Below are 21,426 nucleotides of genomic sequence, written 5' to 3' on the forward strand. Positions count from 1 at the left end.
TCCACAGCGCCCATGTGGCCCAGGGAAACCTGTGACCTGGGTTAGGGGTGGGCAGGGGGCAGGGTTGGGGGTGTATGCAGGGGGCAGGGCTGGGGGTGTGTCCAGGGGGCGGGGTTAGGGGGTGCGCAGGGGGCAGGGTTGGGGGATTGTGCAGGGGGCAGGGTTGGGGGGTGCAGGGTTGGAGGTGCAGAGTTGAGGGCAGGGTTGGAGGGCCAGGGTTAGGGGTATGAAAGGGGCAGGGTTGGAGGATTGTGCTGGGGGCAGGGCTGGGGGTGTGTGCAGGGGGCAGGGTTGGGGGGTGCAGGGTTGGGGGGTGCAGGGTTGGAGGTGCAGAGTTGAGGGCAGGGTTGGAGGGCCAGGGTTAGGGGTATGAAGGGGGCAGGGTTGGGGGATGGGAAGGGGGCAGGGTTGGGGGGTGTGCAGGGGGCAGGTTTGGGGGTGCACAGAGGGCAGGTTTGGGGGTGTGCGGGGGGCAGTGTGGGGTTGGGATATAAAGAGTGATAGTGGGGGTGCACGTGCCAGGTGAGGGTGGGCATGGGAATGTGTGTGGATATGAACTATGAACGCATGACGCCAATGACTATGGGTGGGCGTGTATACGCGCGCATGTGTGCCTGTGTGTGTGGGTAAGAATGAGCCCGTACCTACAAGTGTGATTACACGGGAGAGGAATAGAATATGTGTCCCAGCAAACCTCCTCCCGGAGACCTTACAGAGAGGGAAGGCACAGCCGGGCACAGGCTCACAGGGCCGGCCTCAGGCCTGTGTGTTCCTCCCACTAGCAGCCTTGGCAAGAGCTCAGTTACCCCCATTTTACAGAAAGGGAAACAGAGGCTCAGAGAGAGAGAGAGAGAGTGGCTCAAAGTGAAGGCTTATTCAGTGGGAGCCAGGATTCAAATCAAAGGCGCCTACTCAGTGCCACCCTCCAGAGACCAGCCCAACTTTCAGGCAGACCCAGGTCCTTCGGGTTCTGAGAGAGGAAAGCGATATGAGGAGACGCATTCAGGACGGAGCAGAAGCAGAGGCTGGCTCCGGCCCCCAAGGACACACTGGCTCCTTGGTGGTGCATACTTTAGCCCCACTCGCCACCCGGCGGAGAGGCACAGCAGCTAAGGGAAAACCACCTTGAACATGGTGGCTGGGCTTAACCGCTAGGGACACTGCAGGGTATTAATCTTCAAAGTCCCTCAGAGGCAGGGCTGAGGTTCATCTGCTCTCGGAACCCCTCACCCAGCAGGTCTGGGCCTTAGCTGCTCATCACATGGCCGTGGTTACAGTGCTGAGCCAGGTCAGGCAGTCTCAGGGACAGGCATCATAGCTGAAGGCCGAGCTCCCTGAATGACTGACAGAACAGTGGAGGCCGGGCCCTGCCCTCTGTCTAAGGAAGGCTCCATCCCCTGACTGGAAACAGTAGAGGCCAGGCCCCGCCCCTTTAATGACTGACAAAAAAGTGGAGGACGGCCCCGACCCATGACTGACTGAACAGTAGAGGCTGGATTTTGATCATTGACTGATTTACAGAACAGTGGAGGCCGGGCCCCGCCCTCTGGCTAAGGCAGGCCCTGCCCCCTGACTGACAGAACAGTAGAGGCCAGGCCCCGCCCTCTGGCTAAGGCAGGCCACGCTCCCTGACAGACAGAGCAGTGTTGTCCGGGCCCCGCCCTCTAAGACCAGCCCCGCCCCCTGACAACTGGGCCTGGACTCCCTTACTGGTTAACACAGTGGAAGTGGCGGCCCTGCTCATTCACTGAGGAGCTGCCCTGACAACAGTTGGAAGCCCGCCCTACTCACTACCGACCAACCGCATGTTGGAGCGCATGCCCTGCTCTCTGACTGACAGCCGTCTGACAGAACAGTGGAGGGCTGGGCCATGCTCAGTTACTGACACAAGTCCAAGGCTGTGCCTGCCCTGACAACTGACAGAGCAGGTGACGCCTGTACCCTGCGCTCAGACAGACAAACAGACTGACTGACTGACTGACTGGGCGGAGGAGCAAGGCCTCAGGGCTGACTGCAGACTAAAGGACTGACTGCCCAGAGGCTGGGCGGGCAGACAGATCCTGCTGCTGTGGGCTCCTCTAGACCAACGGGCAAAGCAGAGCGGGCAGCAGGAAGAAGGGAAGAGAGACGGGAGGCGAGGCCGGGAGTGACAAGCAGAAAGAGACACAGGATATGGAATGACAGGGTGCCACATGGGCAGGAAAGAGAGGAGCCCCAAAGCCACATAGGACAGATGGCCCAGCAGGGAGCCAGGGACACCGAGAACAGGACCCAGCTGGGGAGCTCACGGGACAGCAGGAGGCATGGGGGCGGAGCCTCGGTGGAGGGGGCGGAGCATCGATGACAGTGAAGGGCACCATGGAAGGTAGTGGTAGGGGAAGACAAGAGAAAAAAGAAACTTCCAAACTCAGACCAGGCAAGCCCACGGTGTAGACAGAACCCACGGAAAACGGCAGATTATGATGTATTATCAGATGTATTATGTGAACGCCCTACCCCAGGGCCCTATCCGCCTCTCCCCACCGGACCCCGACGACCCCCAAAACTATGCTTCCGCCTACAGTCGATGTCTGAAGCCAGTCCATGCAGACAGCATAGAGAACCCGACGTGGGCTCATTCTGGATCGTGGGGCCAGCCTCAGAAGGTGAAGCCATGAGGGACCCACTTCTCAGGCTTCGGAAGGGCTGAAGGGACAGCTCAACCCTTTTGTCATCTGAGAATACCCAGAGGCACCATCGTGAGGAACAACAGGTCCTCTGCGGAGGGACAGAAACCTCCAACTTCTTGACCTTGTGCTTTCAGCCTCCAGGAATAAATACCAGTCCCTCCCTCTAGTGCCTTGCTGTGATGGCCCAAGGTACAGTCACGGGGGCAGGGGGTGAGGCTGCACATTCATGGGAGAGCCATGCAGACCATGGAGGGAGAGCATGACTTCAAGCCAAGGAAAGCCTGCACCCTCGAGGGGCTGGCGGGCAACAGAATGGACTCTCCCAAGCACTGTCCGGAGGCAAGGCGTCCTGTCCACACTGAGACTCACTTCCCACTCTGGCCTCCAGTGCTGGACAAGGAGACCTGTTATTTGAGTCACATGTGTGTAGTGACCCGCAGGGCCTCAGTTAACCTCTGCCTCCACCTGGCTAGCTCTACTCATGCCTGAGGTCCAGCTAGGGCCTTGCCACCTTGTCCCAGCCACAGTTCCTTGTCCCAGGCTCCTCAAGCAACAACTGGGCATCCCTCCCTTCTAGCCTGCCAACTCTGGCTCCTCCTCCGTAGGCCCCTTCCTGGCCATCAGGCCCTGAACCAGTGCTCAGACATGACCCCTCACTCTAAAGCAAGCTGGATGCCTCTAAGGGACTGATGCCAGGGTCCCCAAAGGTCACCTGCATCATAGGTTACCTCTGTGCCTTTTTATTAGTGACCCTGCATGTCACTGAATTCCTGCCCTGGGTGGGCCTGGCATCCTGTTAGCTCCTGGTGCGCAGTCCCAAAGGACAGGGCTGCTGCAAAACTAGATTCGGGAACCCTGTGGGTGTCTAACACCTTGTGTTAGAAACTCTGGTGAGCTAGATCTGTCGGGGGGCGGGAGGGGGGGGAGGCGGACGGAAGGGTTTAACTCTCCTGTGCTGTCTTAGGTCGGTCAAAGGCTTCCATCTGTACCTACATTTCAGCCTCCAAGGACACACAGACCACATGGCAGGGCCAGGGAGCGGATGCTGGGGGGGGGGGGGGAGTCAGCGTCACGCCTCCCACTTCCTGCAACCCAGGCATCTGCATGTGAACCCAGACAGCTCACCCACTCACCACTTCCCCTGAGGCCCTACTGGATGCTGCCCCCTACTGTATACAGGGACCCATGGGCCTGAGATGTCAGACACTTCAAGCCAAAGGCACGGTGTCTCCAAAACCTGTCAAGTCGGCGGTATTGTTCCCAAGCCCTCGAAGCTCTCTCGCTGTGGGCTAACCAGAGCACCATACCCCCTACCCAGCACACATTCCTTTTAGAAATAAAAACAGATTTCTTCCTCTGTCTGGTAGAGAGGCATCATTGTAAACATAAATGTGGCCAGCATGCGGCACGGGTGGTCATACAGCAGGGTCTCAACCCAGGGTGGCCCTGACGCTGGATACAAACAACAGAAACCATCCCAGGGTCAAGGGGGAACACGGCAGGATGGCCCATTAGCAAGCTCCACGGACAGAGAGAATCAACAGGGTCATGGAAAAGCAGGCCTCAGAGGCTGAGAACAAAGAAGACAGGCTTTAGAAACCAAGTAGTAACTTGGGCCTGAGCCAGGGCTCAATGAGCAAAGACACTTGATATAAAGCCTAAGGGCCCCCAGGGTTTGATCCTTGGGACCCACATGGAATAAAGAACTGACACCTCACAACACATACACACACACACACACACACACACACACACACACACACACAAAATGAATGTTAAAAATCTACTGCATTGGTGCTAGAGCACCTCCACCCTGCCCTCTGGTGGTCATTTCTGGTTAAGGTCAATCTCACAGAAGGCTGGGGGAACAGGGACAGAAAACTCAGTCAGAAAGCACTCACCCTACTGAGACCTGATGCTGCAGGGTACAGAGTCCTTCTGATGCCCCCCACGCAGTCTCTGCTTTGTCCAAATCACCTCACTTCCCCATGCCTCAGTTTCTCCAAGCCTCAGTCCATCAGCTAGACCCTTGTGAGGCCTCAGCACCATGGCATGAAGGTATCAAGTCCTCTGACCTTGCATGGCACTGAATTCCTGCCCTGGCTGGGCTTGTCCCCCCTCAAGGCAGCTTCAGTCGCACAGTCCAGAGGGACAGGGCTGCAAAGCTAGAGTTAGGAACCCCAAGGTAATTGAGGGCATCTCAAGGAAGGCCTGGCATTAGGAATCCCTGCTGAGCAATAGTGAGTTGGGGGATCTACCCTCAGAGATCCACCCATCCACTACATCCAACACCCCCATGCACTCTGTCCCACCTAGGGACTCTGTGTAGAGATCCATGCCAGCTCAGTGTCCTGAGCCCTTTTATTAATTACAAATAAATGGGATGTTTATATAGCAGAATATTATTCAGCCATGAAAAAGGAACAATACTTGTTCATGACACTTGTATGCACGAAACCGGAAGCATTCCAAGTGGGGAAAGCCAGGCCCAAAAGTCTCTGATGACCTGCTACATCTCTCTGGGCTCTGGGGTACAGGTGAATGTGCCCAGAGAACAGACTCATGAGAGGAAGGAGTGGGGGCGTGGCGACTGGTGGGTGTAGGTACCCCCCGGGGGGGGGTGATAACAGTTTCTAAGCCTCACTATAGTAATGGTTTCATAGCTCTGAGCATTCAAAGTTTAGCCTAGCGGTGGGTCCCTACCAGGCTTTAACTCCAGGCAGAGGCAGACAAATCTCTGTGAGTTCGAGGCCAGCCTGGCCTACAGAGCAAGCTCCAGGACAGCCAGGGCTACACAGAAAAACCCTGTCTCCAAACAAACAAACCAACAAACAAAAGCTGTTGAAATTTAAACAGACAAACTATACAGTTATTTTTAAAAGTCATAGCCAGGTATCGTGACTCAGGCTCGTCTTTCTAGCTACTCAAGAGACTGAGGCAGGAGGATGGAAGACCTGCCTCGGTTACCAAGTGAGTGCAAGATCATCCTGGGCTGGCGAATCCTCAGAGGGTAGAGAGCTTGCTGTGCAGGCGTGAGGATCCTAGTGTGGGTCCCCAGCAGCCTGTGAGATTCTTCCTGCTACACACTTGATGATGTCCCATCTGGGACAGGACACGGGCATCAGGAGGCTGGGTAGCTCTTGAGACCTTGATAGATTGCAAGGCTTAGTTACCCCTGTGTTGGAGGAGACCCACAAGGGAGGGAGACAAAACATAGACAAATATTTCTGAGATTTAGAGAACTGTAAGCAAAGTTCTCCAAATTCCTTTGGGGCATGTGCATTCATATGTGCACTGAACTGTGTGTGTGTGTGTGTGTGTGTGTGTGTGTGTGTGTGTGTGTGTGTGTGTATGTGTGTCACAAAACTTGCTCCTGAACCAGGTGTAACAAACATTTGACATCCAGTTCTCTGCCTGCCTTGAATCATGCAGACATCACTAATGGATTACAGAACCATCTCCCACGGCCTCCAAAGTCCTTAGGCATGGCCCATCATCAGGAGTTGACTTTTGGGAGAAAGCTGTTTTTCCACACAGGCTGGGTGAGAAACAGGGTCTCAGACTGGAATCTTCCAGGACATTTTAAAGAGCATTACCAGACCTCTGCCAAATAGTACTTGAAGGTGTGTGAGCATCAAGAAAGGCATGAGAGTATCAGCAATCAAAGGGTGGGGGACACTCAAACACTGCAGGTGGGGGAGGGGGAGTACAGCAACTGTAGCCACACCTTGCAACGCATGCAATTCTAATCGACAGCAATGCTATATAGCTCAGAAGTACAACAACCATGGCCCCCCAAGAGGCAGGATCAGGAACTGCCCTGAACTGAAACACCCCCAAACGCACATTTCCATCAGAGCAGAACACACCTCATGTGGCCACCACAGACCTCACAAACATGATGGGGTTCACTGCCTGCACACCTGCGGGGCAGCCAGGCTGGGACTGGGTGTCATAAGAAGTCATTTGCAGAGGGGGAGACAGTAAGCCAGCTCCAGGTTGGACATGCTGAGTTAAACCATTATCAGTAAGGGATCTTGCACCTCGTGGGTCGGCAATGAGAGGGAGGCGCTGGAGAGATGGTTCAGTGATTAGGGGTGCTTACTGCTCTTGCAAAGAATTAGAGTTTGGGTCCCAGCACCTGAGCCAGGTAGCTCACAACTGCACGCAACTCCAGCTCAAGAGGCTTTGGCACCCTCTGCTGGCCTCTTCAGGAACGGCACTAGTGTGCACATAAAGGCCTCCAGTCTTATCTGATGCCAGACCATACCTTAGGCATTCTCCCCACACCTTGGTTGTTATAGGTAATCTGGCACGGAAGCTCCTAGGTGTGCTAGTGAGACAGCAATCGGTAACCATCCCTCCACAATCCCTTCCTCCCTCACACCCACCAATGGCTCCAGGCTGTCTGATTAGGCAGATAGCCCACGTCGGTCATGTGATGTCACATGAACCTTTAAAAGATACCCACAAGCCTGGACCTCCTCCCAGTAGAGGCCTACAATCCTGTCCCTGTCCACCAGGGAGGTGTGCCAGAGTGTTCAAGGCCCTGTCAGGGCAGCTTGCCAAGCAGGGCAGGTGTGTCTAGACTCCTGAGGGCAGGTGGCAGTGGCTGGGACCCCTTCCCTCCCTGCTGCAGGCCAGGGCTCACCCGGGCTGCGTTGCTGTGCAGTGTGTGTCCTTGTGTGGTCACCTCCCCTATCTGAGCCTCAGGTTCAGAATCTCTAAGCTGGGGTCTCCCTAGCACCTTAAGATAGAGAAAATACCTTAGAAAAGGGCCAGGCCACAGGCTGACCAAGTGTTATGGTCAAGTGTCAAGGCTGACCTCTAGCTTCACACACACACATACACACAAACACATCCCTACCAAAACCACTGTGAGCACTAGTCTTGGTTGCCAAGTTGACTATATCTGGAATTAACTAAAACCCAAGTGACTAGGCACACCTGTGAGGGGCTTTTCCTCAGTTAAATCTTTTGAAGTAGAACACCCACTTTTTTCCCTTGGGTTTTTTGAGACAGGGTTTCTCTGTGTAGCCCTGGCTGTCCTGGAGCTCACTCTGTAGACCAGGCTGGCCTCAAAGACCAGCTGCAACATCCAGCCTCGTGGAATGAGCAGCTACTAGATTCCTGGACTTCCTGGTGGCAGACAGCCATAGTTGGACAAGCTGGGCTGTAGCTTGTAAGCCATTCTAATAAATCCCATATATGGGATCTCATATAGATATGAGCAAGATTCATTTAGTAAGTTCTATAGAAAACCATGATACAACCTGTACTGGCTGGCTTTGTGTGTCAACTTGACACAAACTGGAATTATCACAGAGAAAGGAGCCTCCCTTGAGGAAATGCCTCCATGAGATCCTGCTGTAAGACATTTTCTCAATTAGTGATCAAGGGGGAAAGGCCCCTTGTGGGTGGGACCATCCCTGGGCTGGTGGTCCTGGGCTCTGTAAGAAAGCAAGCTGAGCAAGCCAGAGGAAGTAAGCCAGTAGGCAGCACCCCTCCATGGCCTCTGCATCAGCTCCTGCCTCCAGGTTCCTGACCTGCTTGAGTTCCAGTCCTGACTTCCTTTGGTGATGAACAGCAATGTGGAAGTGTAAGCTGAATAAACTCTTTCCTCCCCAACTTGCTTCTTGGTCATGATGTTTTATATAGGAATAGAAACCCTGACTAAGACATGACCCTCATCCTGCTACCAAGGATCACCCTGTCCACTTCAGCTCCAATAATCTCTCACTCAAAACTGTCATCATCACCATCACCAGCAAACGAAATAAGTCCCAAGACCTTTGTTCCTGTCACCTGCCTCTGATTCTTTGACATGCTCCACCCTGAGTCACTTCCTCAAAGAAGCCCTTGCTGGCCTAACAAGAAACAGTCCCCCACATCACTCTTCCCAGTCCCCCCTTCCCCCATATCCCTCTCCCTGCCCCCCATCCCTTTCCAGAAGTCTGTGGCACTGTGGAAACCCCAGAACAGCTGCCTTGTGACTTTACTGTTACAGGAGGGGCTGCTGGGTAAACTGTGCCCAAGGTCATGGTCCACACTGAGTCATCTTGTTCTATAACCCCTTGGAGATCATAAACCCTGAGCAGAAGGGTGGCCACCCCTGAGGGAAGAAGCACCACAGGACCAGGAGAGGTTATTTCCCATCGTCCCAGGCCTCAGCTAAAACCCCTGAGACAGCAGACATCTTCCTTTCCCAGGAGAACAGCTCGCAGGTGCAAACAACAGAAGGCATCTGGCTGTGCCGGTGGCACCCACAGTGTGGGCAGAGCATGTGGCCTGCCTCCCTCTGCCCTGTAGGGCAGCCGGTGAGCAGTCCCATGACCAGCAGTACTGGGTGGGGCCGTGCAGATATCCTAATCAATCAGCCCTGTGGGTCCCCAGCTGGCTTAGAGTGTGACAGACAGAACAGCCATGGCCAACCCTAGCTGAGCCCCAGGTGTCTCCTGTCCTGAAGGGGCTGCAGCAGGGTGCTGGCAGGGGATTGCAGACACACACACAGAGGCACACAAGCACACACTGACAGCCCACCCAGCACAGTCCTGGGAAGGGCCCAAGTCTCAGGCAAGACATGAAGACATGTGGGCCCCTGGTCTAACTATTCTTAATGCTGTGTGGCCTAAGGCAGGTGGCTGAGCCCCTCTGAATCTTAATTTTCTTTTTAGCAGGATGGAATGTGTTTGCTTGAATGGCAGGGGAGGTGGGTGGCTCTCAAGTAAGGGCGGAACAAGTCCCGAGGCAGGGTCAAAGCACAGAGACTGGGTGCCAGAATGTAGCTCGGCTGGCAGAGGGCTGGTCTGGCATCTATCAGGCCCTAGGACTCATAAACAGAGCATGGCCGCACACACCTGTACTCTCAACACAGGAGAAATAGTGTGCGAGGTTATCCTTGGCGACAGAGTGCTTCAGGCCAGGTGAGTGAATGACAGCATGAAGTTATGGACAGACTAATGGCCGACATTCACCAGACAGATTAATGGACCACATTCACCAGACAGACTAATGGACAAGATATTCACCAGACAGACTAATGGACAAGACATTCACCAGACAGACTAACAGACAGACTTTACCAGACAAACAGACAACATTCACCAGACAAATGGACAACATGCACCAGACAGACTAACAGACATTCACCAGACTTTCCTGAGCACTTCAGGCAAGCACAGAGCCGTGACTGAATCCCTAAACTCTCCTGGAAGGCTACCCTAACCAAGTTGGGTCCTTTCTGTGGGCCTTGGTTTCCCCATTTATACCAAGAAGGGGGTAAGCAGGAGAGGAAAAGGGAAAGGGAAAGGAGAGGTGGAGGCGGCAGGAAGGAGCTTCCTCGGCCAAGCATTAATGAAAAGACATTTGCTCTGTCCCACAGGTGAAAATGAGTCCCCAGAGCCACTGCGTGTCCATCACAAGCTGTGGGAGGAGCCAGGAGTGGTCTGGGCACTGCTGCCCCCTAGTGGCTGCTTCCCAACCCTGCAGGCATGAGACTGAAGAAAGCCCAGTCCTGCAGGGCTGAGTGGTCCCACAGGCATCAGGCAGGGCTTGAGGGACTCGGAGGGAGCCAGAGAGAGGAGCCAAGGGAAGTCACCCAGGGCTCCTGGGGAAAAAAGGGTCCTCAAAGACACAGAGAGAGGAAGAGGAGCCTCAGCCAGGGAGGCCTCCTGCAAACTGGGAGGAGGGAGGGGGGCTATAAAAGGCTTTCAAACCTCTCCCGCGCATATGCGCATGCATGCATGCATGCACACACACACACACACACACACACACACACACACGCGCGCACACGCACGCGCACGCGCACACGCACACGCACACGCACGCGCGCACGCGCGCGTGTTCACACTGATCAGATAAGGGATGCGGTGCCACCGGAGAGGAGCTGGAGACAAGGATATGAAAGAAGTCTGAGGAAGGGAACCTTCAGAGGAGGCCATGCGTCATAGACCTGTGGAGTCCCCACGGGGATCTGTGCACCCAAGGCCCCTCAGCAGACCCCTAGTGGATGCCCCGGTGTAGTGAAAAATATTAATTAATCCCGGCAAAGGATAGTTTTCCCGCCTTAGACCATTTATGTTCTCAGATGGAAGACACACGCAGCCTTTATATTTTTGGATATGTCTTAGGCAGCACAATAGCTGGTCAGCTGCTTATCCTCCACGCTGTTAGAGTCTACCTTCCCATTGATAACCCCAAGCTATCACCTACTATTTACTATGGTCCATCGGGGCCACTCTCAACTCCAACCAGGACGCACTCTGAGCCACGTTCACTCGGCCCCTAGCCCATGGCAGCTCTCCTCCCTCCTGTATGTTCTTCTCTCCCGTGACAGCTCCTTCTTTCTCCTCCCTCCTTGTTCTGTTCTCTCTCCTGCAAGCCCTCGAACCCTCAACCCCACCTATGTCTCTTCTGCCCAGCTATTGGCTGTCAGCATCTTTATTTACTAATCAAGATTAACTCAACAGAGGCAGGGTTCCAGGGGCTACCTGCAGACTCCAGACTTGGGGGCCCCGCACTTAACATTACAATAGACAGTAAAAGACAAAACCTCAACACCCCAGGCCCTGTCACCCGATGCCTACATTAAGAACAAACAACCCCCATTTTACAGATGAGAAAACCAAGACTCGGGAAAGTGAAGTCTCTTTCCCCAGACCACAGACGCTGAAGGGCACGTGAGTCATAACCCATGCCACCCTGGTCAACAGCTACTGCTTGGGTCGCGCCCACAAGGGACCTTTCCAACAAGGAGAGAACTCAGCCTGTTCACAGACTGCATCAACAAAATCACCACCACAGGAGCCTGGGTCCGGCCTCTCGTGGGTACCGCGTGGCTCCTGGTGCCAGAGGCTTCCCAAGAAACACGGTGTACCGTAGGTCCCCCAAGCGGGGAGCTGGCTTTGGATAGCCTGGTGTCCCTCACGGGTGCATTTTCTCTTGGTTGTCTCCCATCCCTCAAACCAGCGCTATGGACACGGGAGTCACCAGCCGGCTTTCCAGCTGAGAAAATCAAGGGCACGGATATAAACTCTCAAAAATCTCAAGGTTGCTGAAAAGACATCTTGGTGTGAGCCCCCAAGACAGGTCCGCCTCCATCAGCCAGCTGCTGGGGTTGCAGCGCCACCTAGTGCCAGAAACCCAACAGCACGGCACACACAGCACGGGTCTGAACCCTCCACACATAGCCACAGAATCAGCGGTCGCAGACGATGCCGGCAGGTGTCACTCACCACGAGGGGACTGTTCCTCTTGTCCTTGCAAAAGCTGTGACTTCGCCTGGGGACAGAGGCAACGGGGGACACCTGCCGTTGCGGCTGCTGGCTGTCCTGCCGACCGTCCCTCTGCTCCAGGTTCTGCAGAGACGCCTGAGATAGAAAACACAGTGAAAGCTTCAGTGGGAGCCTCTAGTCTGCTGGCCCTCACCATCGCGCATAGGTATCACGTGACCCAGCTTCACCACTGTGCGGCCTTAACCTCTGACCACAACCATCTAGGGAAGGAACAATTTTAACAGCGTTAAGGGCCTTGCTCTGAGCCTGCGTGCCACAGTCCAGCCACTAGGGGGCAGGTGTGCCTGACTGATGTGTCTTGTTCGCGTCCTTGCCCAGGATGGTCCTAAGGTCCGGTCCTAGTTTGAACATCTTTCCTTGAATACAAATGCAGGGAGAGGAAAAAGTCCGAAGGCATGTAATCTGAATTCTGCATTTTTCCCTCTCTCTCTGCTTAACTGGAGAACAAACATCACAGCCGACTCTGGAGTCCAGAACGCGGTTTACAAGCCGCACACTCGATGCACATAAGCCAGGAAGGCCAGAGAGGGCAGGTGCCTGGCGAATAGCACACCGCATCATGAAGAGCAAGGCTGCTGGTTCCTAGACCCCTTCCTCCCTCCCTCGCTTGCTCTGTCTCTCCCTGGCTCGCTTTCCTTTTTTGTTTGTTTGTTTTTCAAGACAGGGTTTCTCTGTGTAGCCCTAGCTGTCCTGGAACTCACTCTGTAGACCAGGCTGGCCTCAAACTCAGAAATCTGCCTGCCTCTGCCTCCCAAGTGCTGGGATTAAACCACTGCCTGGCTCGCTTTCTTTAACATCCTAAAGCTGCTCTGAGCCTTCTCTTCTGCTGCCACCTACTGGGCTCATTTTCACACCCCAGTGGCATTAAATAAATCCTACCCGCACTTCCACCCCATCACTTCGAAGATGGGACCTGGTCTCGCAGACCCACGGCACTGCGTGAGACTCTGGCTCCCTACCCAACCTCACACACTGCCCCCTGCTGCATCTCCTGCAACGCTTTAACACAAATCCAGGACTTCGGTGTAAGGAGTACAGGACAGACGGTCGGATGGACAGACGCCAGGGCTTACAGGCAGGGATGTTCAGAAGCCCTGTCCCTGGCCTGCCCAGCCTGGTAGGACAGATTTTACTGGAATGAACATGCACAAGAGCAAAGAGTTTACTAGATCTGAAGGTAGAAAACTTACAAGGAAACACGGCAGCAACTCCTCCTGGCCAGTGTTTCCAAAACACAACACAGAAAACACAAGAACAAAAGAGAAGTCTGTCAAGCTGGAAAACGTTTGCATGAAGGGCACCACGAAGAGTGTGAAAAAGCCACCCACAGAAAGGGAGAGACTCAGCAAACCATCAGTCTCTTAGTCACACATGTAAAGAGCAACAGCAACTCAACAAGAGTAGTCACAACATGTAAAGAGCAATGGCAACTCAACAACAAGGAAACGACTCAATCAATGGTAAACGGAGCAGGAGAAAAACAATAATTACTCCAAAGAATCATGCCAACAGCAGGACAATTAGCCCTTTAACCATGACAGGGCTGAACATCAGAACTGGGCCATACTGTACATAGAGCCAGCCTGGATCACATGAGACCTGGTCTCCAAACAAAGACAACAAAAATAAGGAAGTTACAAAAGGCAAGCTACACTGTGTGAGTCCTGTGAGCCAGGCTAAGGAGAGGGCAGGATGGGCAGAGGAAGATGGTTTATGAGGAGCAGGAATTCTGGGGGTGGCACAGGTGGTGCCTGACAGACTGTGTAGGTTTAATGGTAGCTGCATCTCACAGCAGAAAGAACGCAGTCGGGGGCACGCCCTCCACCAAGGCCGGTCTGAGTCCCCAGGACACGCCCACCTGTGCTGGGTATCTCCACCGCAGCTCTCACATCCTCCCCGGAGTCCTAGGTCTCTCCTGTCACTCAGATGGCTCCTTTCTGGTCTGTCCCCCAGCTTCCTGCCACCCTCAGACTCTCAGTGATCTCCCCCACTCCCTGGCTTCAGGTTGCCTGTGCCTACGAAGCCACTGTAATGTTCTGTGGGACTGATCCAGTCAGTCACACAAGCTTGAGCATGGCCGGGGCAACAGAGAAATTAGATTGAATCTAATTTAAACTAAATAATACACAAATAGCAGGTGCCGCCACCTGGCTTCTCCTGCCTCCTGCCTCAGACACTAAAATGCTCACCACATCTGGCAAGAACATTCCCTTTTTACAACTGAATAATATTCTACTGTGGGGCCACTCCACACTGTATTTTCCCAGGGATCCTTCCTGAGATGGGGCCTCACCTAGCCCAAGCCGGAGCTCTGGGAGATGATTTGGAACTCCTGATTGGGGCATGGGCCCCAGCCTGGCCAGTGCACGTATCAGACGTTCCCAATGGACAGAGAGCAGGATGAACACAAGGAACAAGCCTGGACACTAAAGTGCATCGTATGACTTAAACGTGTATTTCTTAGTACTGCTGTGTGTGTGTGTGTGCACACGCATGTGTGTGTGTGGAGGGGCTATGTGTGTCTGTGTGTATACTGTGTGTAGAGGAATGTGTGTGTGTGTTTGTGTGTAGGGGGGATGTCTGTATAGGTGGGATGTGTGTGTGTTTGTGTGAAGGGGGATGTGTATATGTGTGTAGGGTTATGTGTGCTGGGGGTTGTGTGAGTGTGTAGGGAGATGTGTGTAGGGGGGATGTGTGTATAGAAGGTATTTGTGTAGAGGGGATGGGTGTGTGTGTAGGGGTATGTGTGTGTAGGGGTGTGTGTGTAGGGGGATGTGTATATAGGGTGTGTGTGTGTACAGGGGATGTGGGGGGGGATGTGTCGGGATGTGTCTGTGTGTGTAGGGAGGATGTGTGTGTGTGTGTGTGTGTACAGGGATGTGTGCCACGTGCCACCTCACCTTCTCCCTTCATAAGGTGGTAAGACTCAACAAACCTGAGTCACCAGGCATCTTTACCCACCAAGTCACCTCACCAGCTCATTTTTTATTTTCAGGCTGGGGGTTGGGGGGTGCATGTGGAGGTCAGAGCAGGGCTGTGTACAGTCAGGTTCCACCCTCCATCAAGGGGGACTGAACTTGGGTCACCCACCACACATGATTTTAACAGCAGGTATGCACTGGGGTCAGCAGAGATCTCAACCAAAGTTACCTGTCAGGGCTAACCCCAAGGATTTCAGCCTAAGTGGTCTGGGATGCGCCCCCGCCCTGGTCACCATGCTGGATTCTCTGCTTTGAACCCAGCTGTAAGCAAGCACCAAAACACTCTCTCCCATAGGAAGTGACACAAAACCAGGCTAAGCCTCACAATCCTTGTGGCTTCTGAAAGCAATCCCAAAAGAGTCGGGGCCACAAAAGATGCTCTGAGCATCCTTTCTTAACCCTCAAGCTCAGGCCTGTGGTAAGATAGCTTCACCCCACAGAGTGTAAGCTTACCCCCCCCAAGAACTCTGTGGGGAATTCACACTCTACACCCCACAGTCCCTTGACGGATAAAATTTGCCTATGCATCCAGAACAGAAATACACCCATCCATGTGTGTGCGCATGCATGTGTGCTTGTGGGTCCATGTGTGTACGTGTGATTGGAATGTGTATACAAGCACATGTATCTGCGTGTTAGTGTTCATGCATTCACGTGCATGTGTGCACACGTGTGTGTGCTCAAGTGTGTGTGTGTTACGTGGTGTGTTTCATAGGTGTCCGTACACACCCAGAGAATATTCCTAACTCTTTTTGTTTTGTCTGTTTTTCAAGGCAGGGTTTCTCACTGTAGCCCTGGCTGTCCTGGAACTCACTCTGTAGACCAGGCTGGCCTTGAACTCAGAAATCCGCCTGCCTCTGCCTCCCAAGTGCTGGGATTAAAGGCTTGCGCCACCACTGCCTGGCTATTCCTAATTCCTCATCCTTACCAGCTCCTCATCCCCACCACCACCCCTGAGCAAATGCTCCCTTCCCTCTCTACCCCGTGTTTGTCTTTTTAACAACCAGCGTTCTGGGCACCTCTGTGGCTTCTTGTCTTCACTCATCTGATTATTTTTGATCTTTAAGATCAGGAACCAGATCGAGGGAAGGAAGGACGCCCAACGATGGGATGAGGGTCAGGTCTCCAGGGACCAGCCTGTGCTAAGGAAGACCCTGACTCAGCAACAAAGCAAAACAAGCCTTCCAGGAGGAGAGAGGCCAGAAGCGGGAAGCTGGTCCATGGATCCCTCCGGAAAGGGAAAGCTGATCCTCTCCCTCTCCACCCCCCATCCCCACCCCCGACAACCAGCCCTCCTGGGGCCTGGGCGCTCTGGGCAGCATCCAGGCCCCTCTGCAGCCCAGGCACTCCTGTTGCCAGTGGGTCCCGAGGTGCTGGCGAGCTGAGCTGCAGCGTGTCACATTCCAGTGGAACACCGTCTCTTCTGCCCCACCCCCCGCGCTCCCACGGCAACGGGGGGGGGGGGGGGGGGGGCGGGGCGTGAGAGCTGGGTGAGACCACCAGAGGCAAACCTTGCCCAACCCTGCTGCAGCTTTGGGTTCCCAACAGGGGGAGGAGGGTAGTGAGAGGCAGGGAGCAGTGTGGGAAGAACCTACACTGAAGGAGGGAGGAGCTCAGTGCAAGTCTGGAAGGTTCCGCTAGCGATGCTGAGCAACTCAGGGCTCCGGAGGAGAAACACAAGTTCGAAGCTCCAATCCCCCCATACTCCACACCATAAATGTGAGGACAATCCTTCACACATCCATCGAGGCCAAAGCTGGCTCCGTTCTCACAGGCCCCTCTAGGTGGCGCCCCTGTCTCTGACAGGCTAGACCCTGGTTCCTCTCTCACAAACTAGGGGATGAGAAACTTTGCTGTAATCCTTGGCTGTGCTCAACTCTGTAAACACCGCGTCCTAAAACTCTAGGGCAGCGTGGAAGAAAGGCAGCGTGAGAATCAGGAACAAACCAGTCACGGGCCGGGAATTCACAGCAGCCAGAACTGTGGGAAATAAGTTCCTGGCCCGAGGTGGTTTGTTACAGCAGGAAACACTGAAGACTAGGCTGCTGCCTCTGCTGAACTGCTCAGCAAGGCTAGGTGGGGCTGACCCCAGCCTCCAGATCTCCCAGCATGCCCTGCTCCCGGGGTCACCCATCAGGGCCTCCCCCAGGATGCCTTCCTGGGTCACTCCTCCGGCGCCTCATTGAGCATCATATAATTTCCTGACCTTGGGTTCCAGAGCCCTATCACCCAGCTGAGGTAAAAAGCTCCCCAAGGGCTGCACGCAGCTTCCTGTTTCTTCCCTGCTTTGTCATCTCATGGGATCCTGCTAGACCTAAGCTCAAGCATCTTGGCCTTTTGCTGTGTGACCTGTTACAGGTTCCTTAGCCTCTCCGAGCCCGGTTTTCGGGTTGTCTTATTTTACACCCGCAGCAGACCTTGTTGGCTCCCTGCCTGATTCTCACGCCGATACAAGAGTTGATGCTGAGCTGCCCTACTATGCGCAGAACGGTCAAATCCCATATATTCAAAGGCCCAGACATATCCTTCAATGTCAACGGGAATAAATAGAAAACACACACTCCTGGCCCTCTGACCCTTCTTGACCAGGTCGACCCAGTTGTGCCTACGAGCTTTCCAGAGGTTTCCCGGGCACCAGGTCTCAGTTGCCCACACTGGTAATTCCTTGCCACCTTCCCCAGTCCGCAGCCGGTCCTCCCTCTGGTCACCTCCTAGGAGACCTAAGACAGGCTGCTTCTGGGGAACCCAATCCAAAGTGAGCCGTCCTGTCGGCCCCCACGGGCTGCTTAGCATTCACTCACGGCACAGATCTTCCTGGAAGCTCTAGAGAGGACAACGGGGGAGGTGGCATCGAGCAGGTGCTCCGCGACGCTCACACAACATGTCCTCCCTCATCCAAGTCCCAGGCCAAGTTTTGAACCCACAACCCGTGGCCAAGCAGACAGAGCCAGGCCAAGCACGGCCAGGACAAAATGAAGTTTTTTAGCAAGCCTCCTTATTTCTGGGTAACACCTGAAAATGTGGATTTCTCTTAATAAATGTCCCTTTCTGTCTCAGGTTACAAAATGGCCAATGGGCTGAGGCCCAGGTTGTTGTGGGGCGGGGCCGAGGTGGGGCAGGGCTGGGGCCAGGGGCGGAGCTGGGGCTAGGAGGTGCTATAGTTCTCCCATGCCACGCCCAGTAAAAAGGAAGGGGAAGGGAGGATAAAGAAAGGGATGGCTTGCCAGTTAAGAGCACTGACTGCTCTTCTAGAGGTCCTGAGTTCAATTCATGGTAACCACATGGTGGCTCACAACCATCTGGAATGCGATCCAGTGCCCTCTTCTGGTGTGTCTTAAGACAGCAAGTATACTCATATACATTAAATAAATCTTAAAAAAAAAAAAATAGGAGAAAAAAATCCTAAGAGTCTGGAAGCAAGCACACCTAGGTGTCCTGTTAGCATGCAGTCCCCACCACTCCCTAGAGTGGTACCTCCACTCCGTCACACACTTACACAGCCCATGTGAAATCTGAGATCCTGGACATAGATACATACAAACTATATGACAAAATTCCAAGTGCCTCTGTACCCACCTTAGGGCCTTCTGGCCTCCTCGAATCCCTCTGACAGGGTCCCGCGGCAGCCTCGGGAGTCTCGGTGGCAGGGAGGTCCAGCTTCCCTTTGGACTGTTCTTGCCTCCGCTGCCTGGCATCCTGCATGACAGACAGGCCCTCCCGGATCCTGGCTGGTGGGCCCTTCTCTGAGCAGGCCCTCTTGATATCCAGCGGCGACCAACCAGAATCGCGTGGGGGGGTTCCCCACGGCACCCCATTGCCTTCCACTCCCTGAACAGTGGATCTCCTCGGAGTCCCTTTCTTCCGGTCAGAGGGAGGTGACCCGGGGGAGACTGGGTACCTGCTGCCTGGCTCCTGGGACTTGGCTGAATTTTGCCAATGCTTGGTACCCTGGTGCTCACTGGAGGAGGGCTTGCTTTCAAACTCAGCGACGCCTGGAGATTTTCTCCTGGAACCAGCTGGGACCGCAGAAGGTGAGGGAGAGTTTTCTCCAGGAGCCGAGTGTGGCGGTGCCCACAGTGGCAAGCCAGACTTGGTGGTCAGAGCTGCCCCTAGGGGCTCTGCTGGCTGCTTGCTGGGGCCAGGGGAGTGGAGAGCTTTCACAGAGCGCCCTGCTTGTTGCCCGACACTGTCTGACTGGGGGGCCTCCTTCAGGCTCCTCCGTCTCCACTCTGCCTCCTTGGGCCAACCTGATCTCTCCTGAGGTGAGCCGCTGGGCTCTGCAGGAGGGCTGTCCTGCTGCTGCTGGGTCTTGCTGGTTATTCTGCTCGAATGCTCCTTGTACTCTGCCATCAGAGTGTCAAGGTCAAGGACGCTCGATCTGTAGCCATCTCTCGTCTTCCCTGGGAACGTCTCACTAATCACTTCTGTCCGCCTCCTCACCAGGAGGCTTCTGGGCCGCTGCCTCAGGACCGGGGATGTCTGCGGGGCACCTCTGTCCGAGGATGCCCCAATACTGAGGTCCTTCGCAGCGCCATCTTCTGACCCTCGAGAAAGCCACAGAGCATCCACATCAATGATTCTGTCCCTGGAAAGATCCAGAGTCCTGTCCCGTGCAGACGTGGTGGGCTGGTCTGTGGACTTCGGGTGTTTTGAAAGGTTCCATGTTTCTTCGTACTCTCTCCCCTTAGCGGAGCCCTTGCTGCTGACAGGAGACCATGGCTCTTCATGGCTGGGAGAAGCCAGAACGGACACAACAGAGCGAGGCGACAGAGGTGGAGGTGTTTTTCTGGAAGGTTCCAACATATCTTCAGTCCCTGACTTAAGCACACTCTTGACCTTCTGGATATCGGGAACCTGGTAAGTCACCGCAAAGAAAGTCGCAGTGGGCTCTGCAGACGGCCCCTGCTTCTCCACCAGGAAAGTCCTGCCTTGTAAGGCATCTGGTGTCACCTCCTGAGTTTGTGCCTGCTGGTGGGACAATGGGGGTCTCTTTAAGGCACAGGTTGGGGAGGTCAGACCATCTGCTGGTCTCTGCTGCCTTTTGGTAGTGCTCTCTGGCACGAGGAGGTTGAACGGATCAAACTTGGCATCATGGGGCAAAGTCCGCCGCCTCAACCTGTCCACCCTGGGCTCCGAAGGGTTGGACCTCCTCATTCTGACTTCAGGCTGGGACACCTGGGCCAGCCTTGGGTTATCCTCACTGGCAACCATGAGGGAACCTCTTTGTGGGGACAAGGAGTCTGGCCCTGCCTGTACTTGGGAGTCACAGGGCTCAATGTTGGCCCTGGATGGAGGACCTGAAGAGACATTCCAGGTTGGACCCCTTTGGGCAGTACTGAGATCTTTGCTGACCACAGCACTGCCGTGCCAGCTTGCCACTCCCCGTCCTGTCCATTTGGGAGATTGGCAAGTGTCTCCAAATCCATCCCTTGTCTGATGACAGTCCAGCTTCTGTCCACTGCCTTCCTTACCCCGAGCTTCCCATATAAGACTTGCCCTTTGGACAGCACCCCCATTAGCCTGTAGAGAGCACTCCAAGTGAGTAGGGCTGACTTCCTGGGACAGCTGCCGGACAGGCAGTGAGAGCCGGGATCTGCCGCTGCGCAAGGTCACCGCCTTCTCCTCGGGCACCCTGGACACAGCTTCACTGTGTGCACGTTCCCCTGAGGCATGCACGATGTCATACCTGGGCTGGACCCTCTGGGACACAGGGGGACTTTCTAGATGCCTCGGGACAGAGCGGCTGTGTCTCTCTTCCATGGGGTGCAGCTCCAGGACAGGTGTGGGATACGGTCTCCGTTCCACATCCGCAAGGGCTGCTCGTCCCAGCATCCCCGGGTCAGCATGGTCCGATGACCACCTGGAGCGGTCTCTCCTGTCTGTCACTCCTGGTGGTTCCTTCCCTGGCCAATTCTCAGGCCTGGGTTTGGGAACCAGGGGAGTGTCAGCCACATCACAAGGGGGTGTGGTCGAGAGGCAACGGCTAGCCTGGTCAGCCACTGTGTGTCTCTCCACATTATGCTCAAACACCGTGGCCCACACCTTCTGGAAGCTCCCATCATCTTCCGGACTGACTTCAGAAGGGCCTGTGTCTCCCGTTGATCGAGCACCCCAACACCTGTCGGGGTTCTCCTGTTCAGAGGCACCTTTGAGCTCCGTCTGCTTAGACTTCTGGGGAACCCCGTTCTTCCAGGGACTTTTTGTGGCAGGGGCTCCATCCAAATCATGCCTTTCCTTAAGCTGAAAAATAACAGGAGAGGACATTAAGGGTTTGAAGTGCACAGGAACTGGAGAGGCAAATAAAGTGGCCATCCCATCAGAGCAGCAAGAAGCCTTCCAGACGCCCCAACTCGGCCTGGTGACCCCGAGGTCCATCCCTAGAACCAAAGCCGGGAGAGGTTAGACTCTACAGAGTGGCCCTCTGACGGCATGCTGTGGCAAGGGCATACATCAATAAAAACGAGTTAAACTTTTATTTAA

General features: G+C 54.6%; 1 protein-coding gene across 5 annotated transcripts in view; it reads right to left on the reverse strand.

Annotated features, from left to right (window-relative positions):
• Kiaa1671 (KIAA1671 ortholog) overlaps positions 1-21,426 on the reverse strand; it is a 133,448-nt gene that overhangs the window by 75,835 nt on the left and 36,187 nt on the right. For all 5 annotated transcript variants that reach the window (XM_021163379.3, XM_029476888.2, XM_029476890.2 and 2 more), the window contains 2 exons: positions 18,523-21,186; positions 11,906-12,040 (listed from right to left, as the gene is read on the reverse strand). In XM_021163379.3, the coding sequence (XP_021019038.1) occupies positions 11,906-12,040; positions 18,523-21,186 (2,799 nt within the window). The remainder of the gene's footprint in view (positions 1-11,905; positions 12,041-18,522; positions 21,187-21,426) is intronic.

Source organism: Mus caroli, unplaced genomic scaffold (assembly GCF_978045245.1).
Source record: "Mus caroli unplaced genomic scaffold, Mus_caroli_1 scaffold_4, whole genome shotgun sequence".
Taxonomy (NCBI): Eukaryota; Metazoa; Chordata; class Mammalia; order Rodentia; family Muridae; genus Mus; species Mus caroli.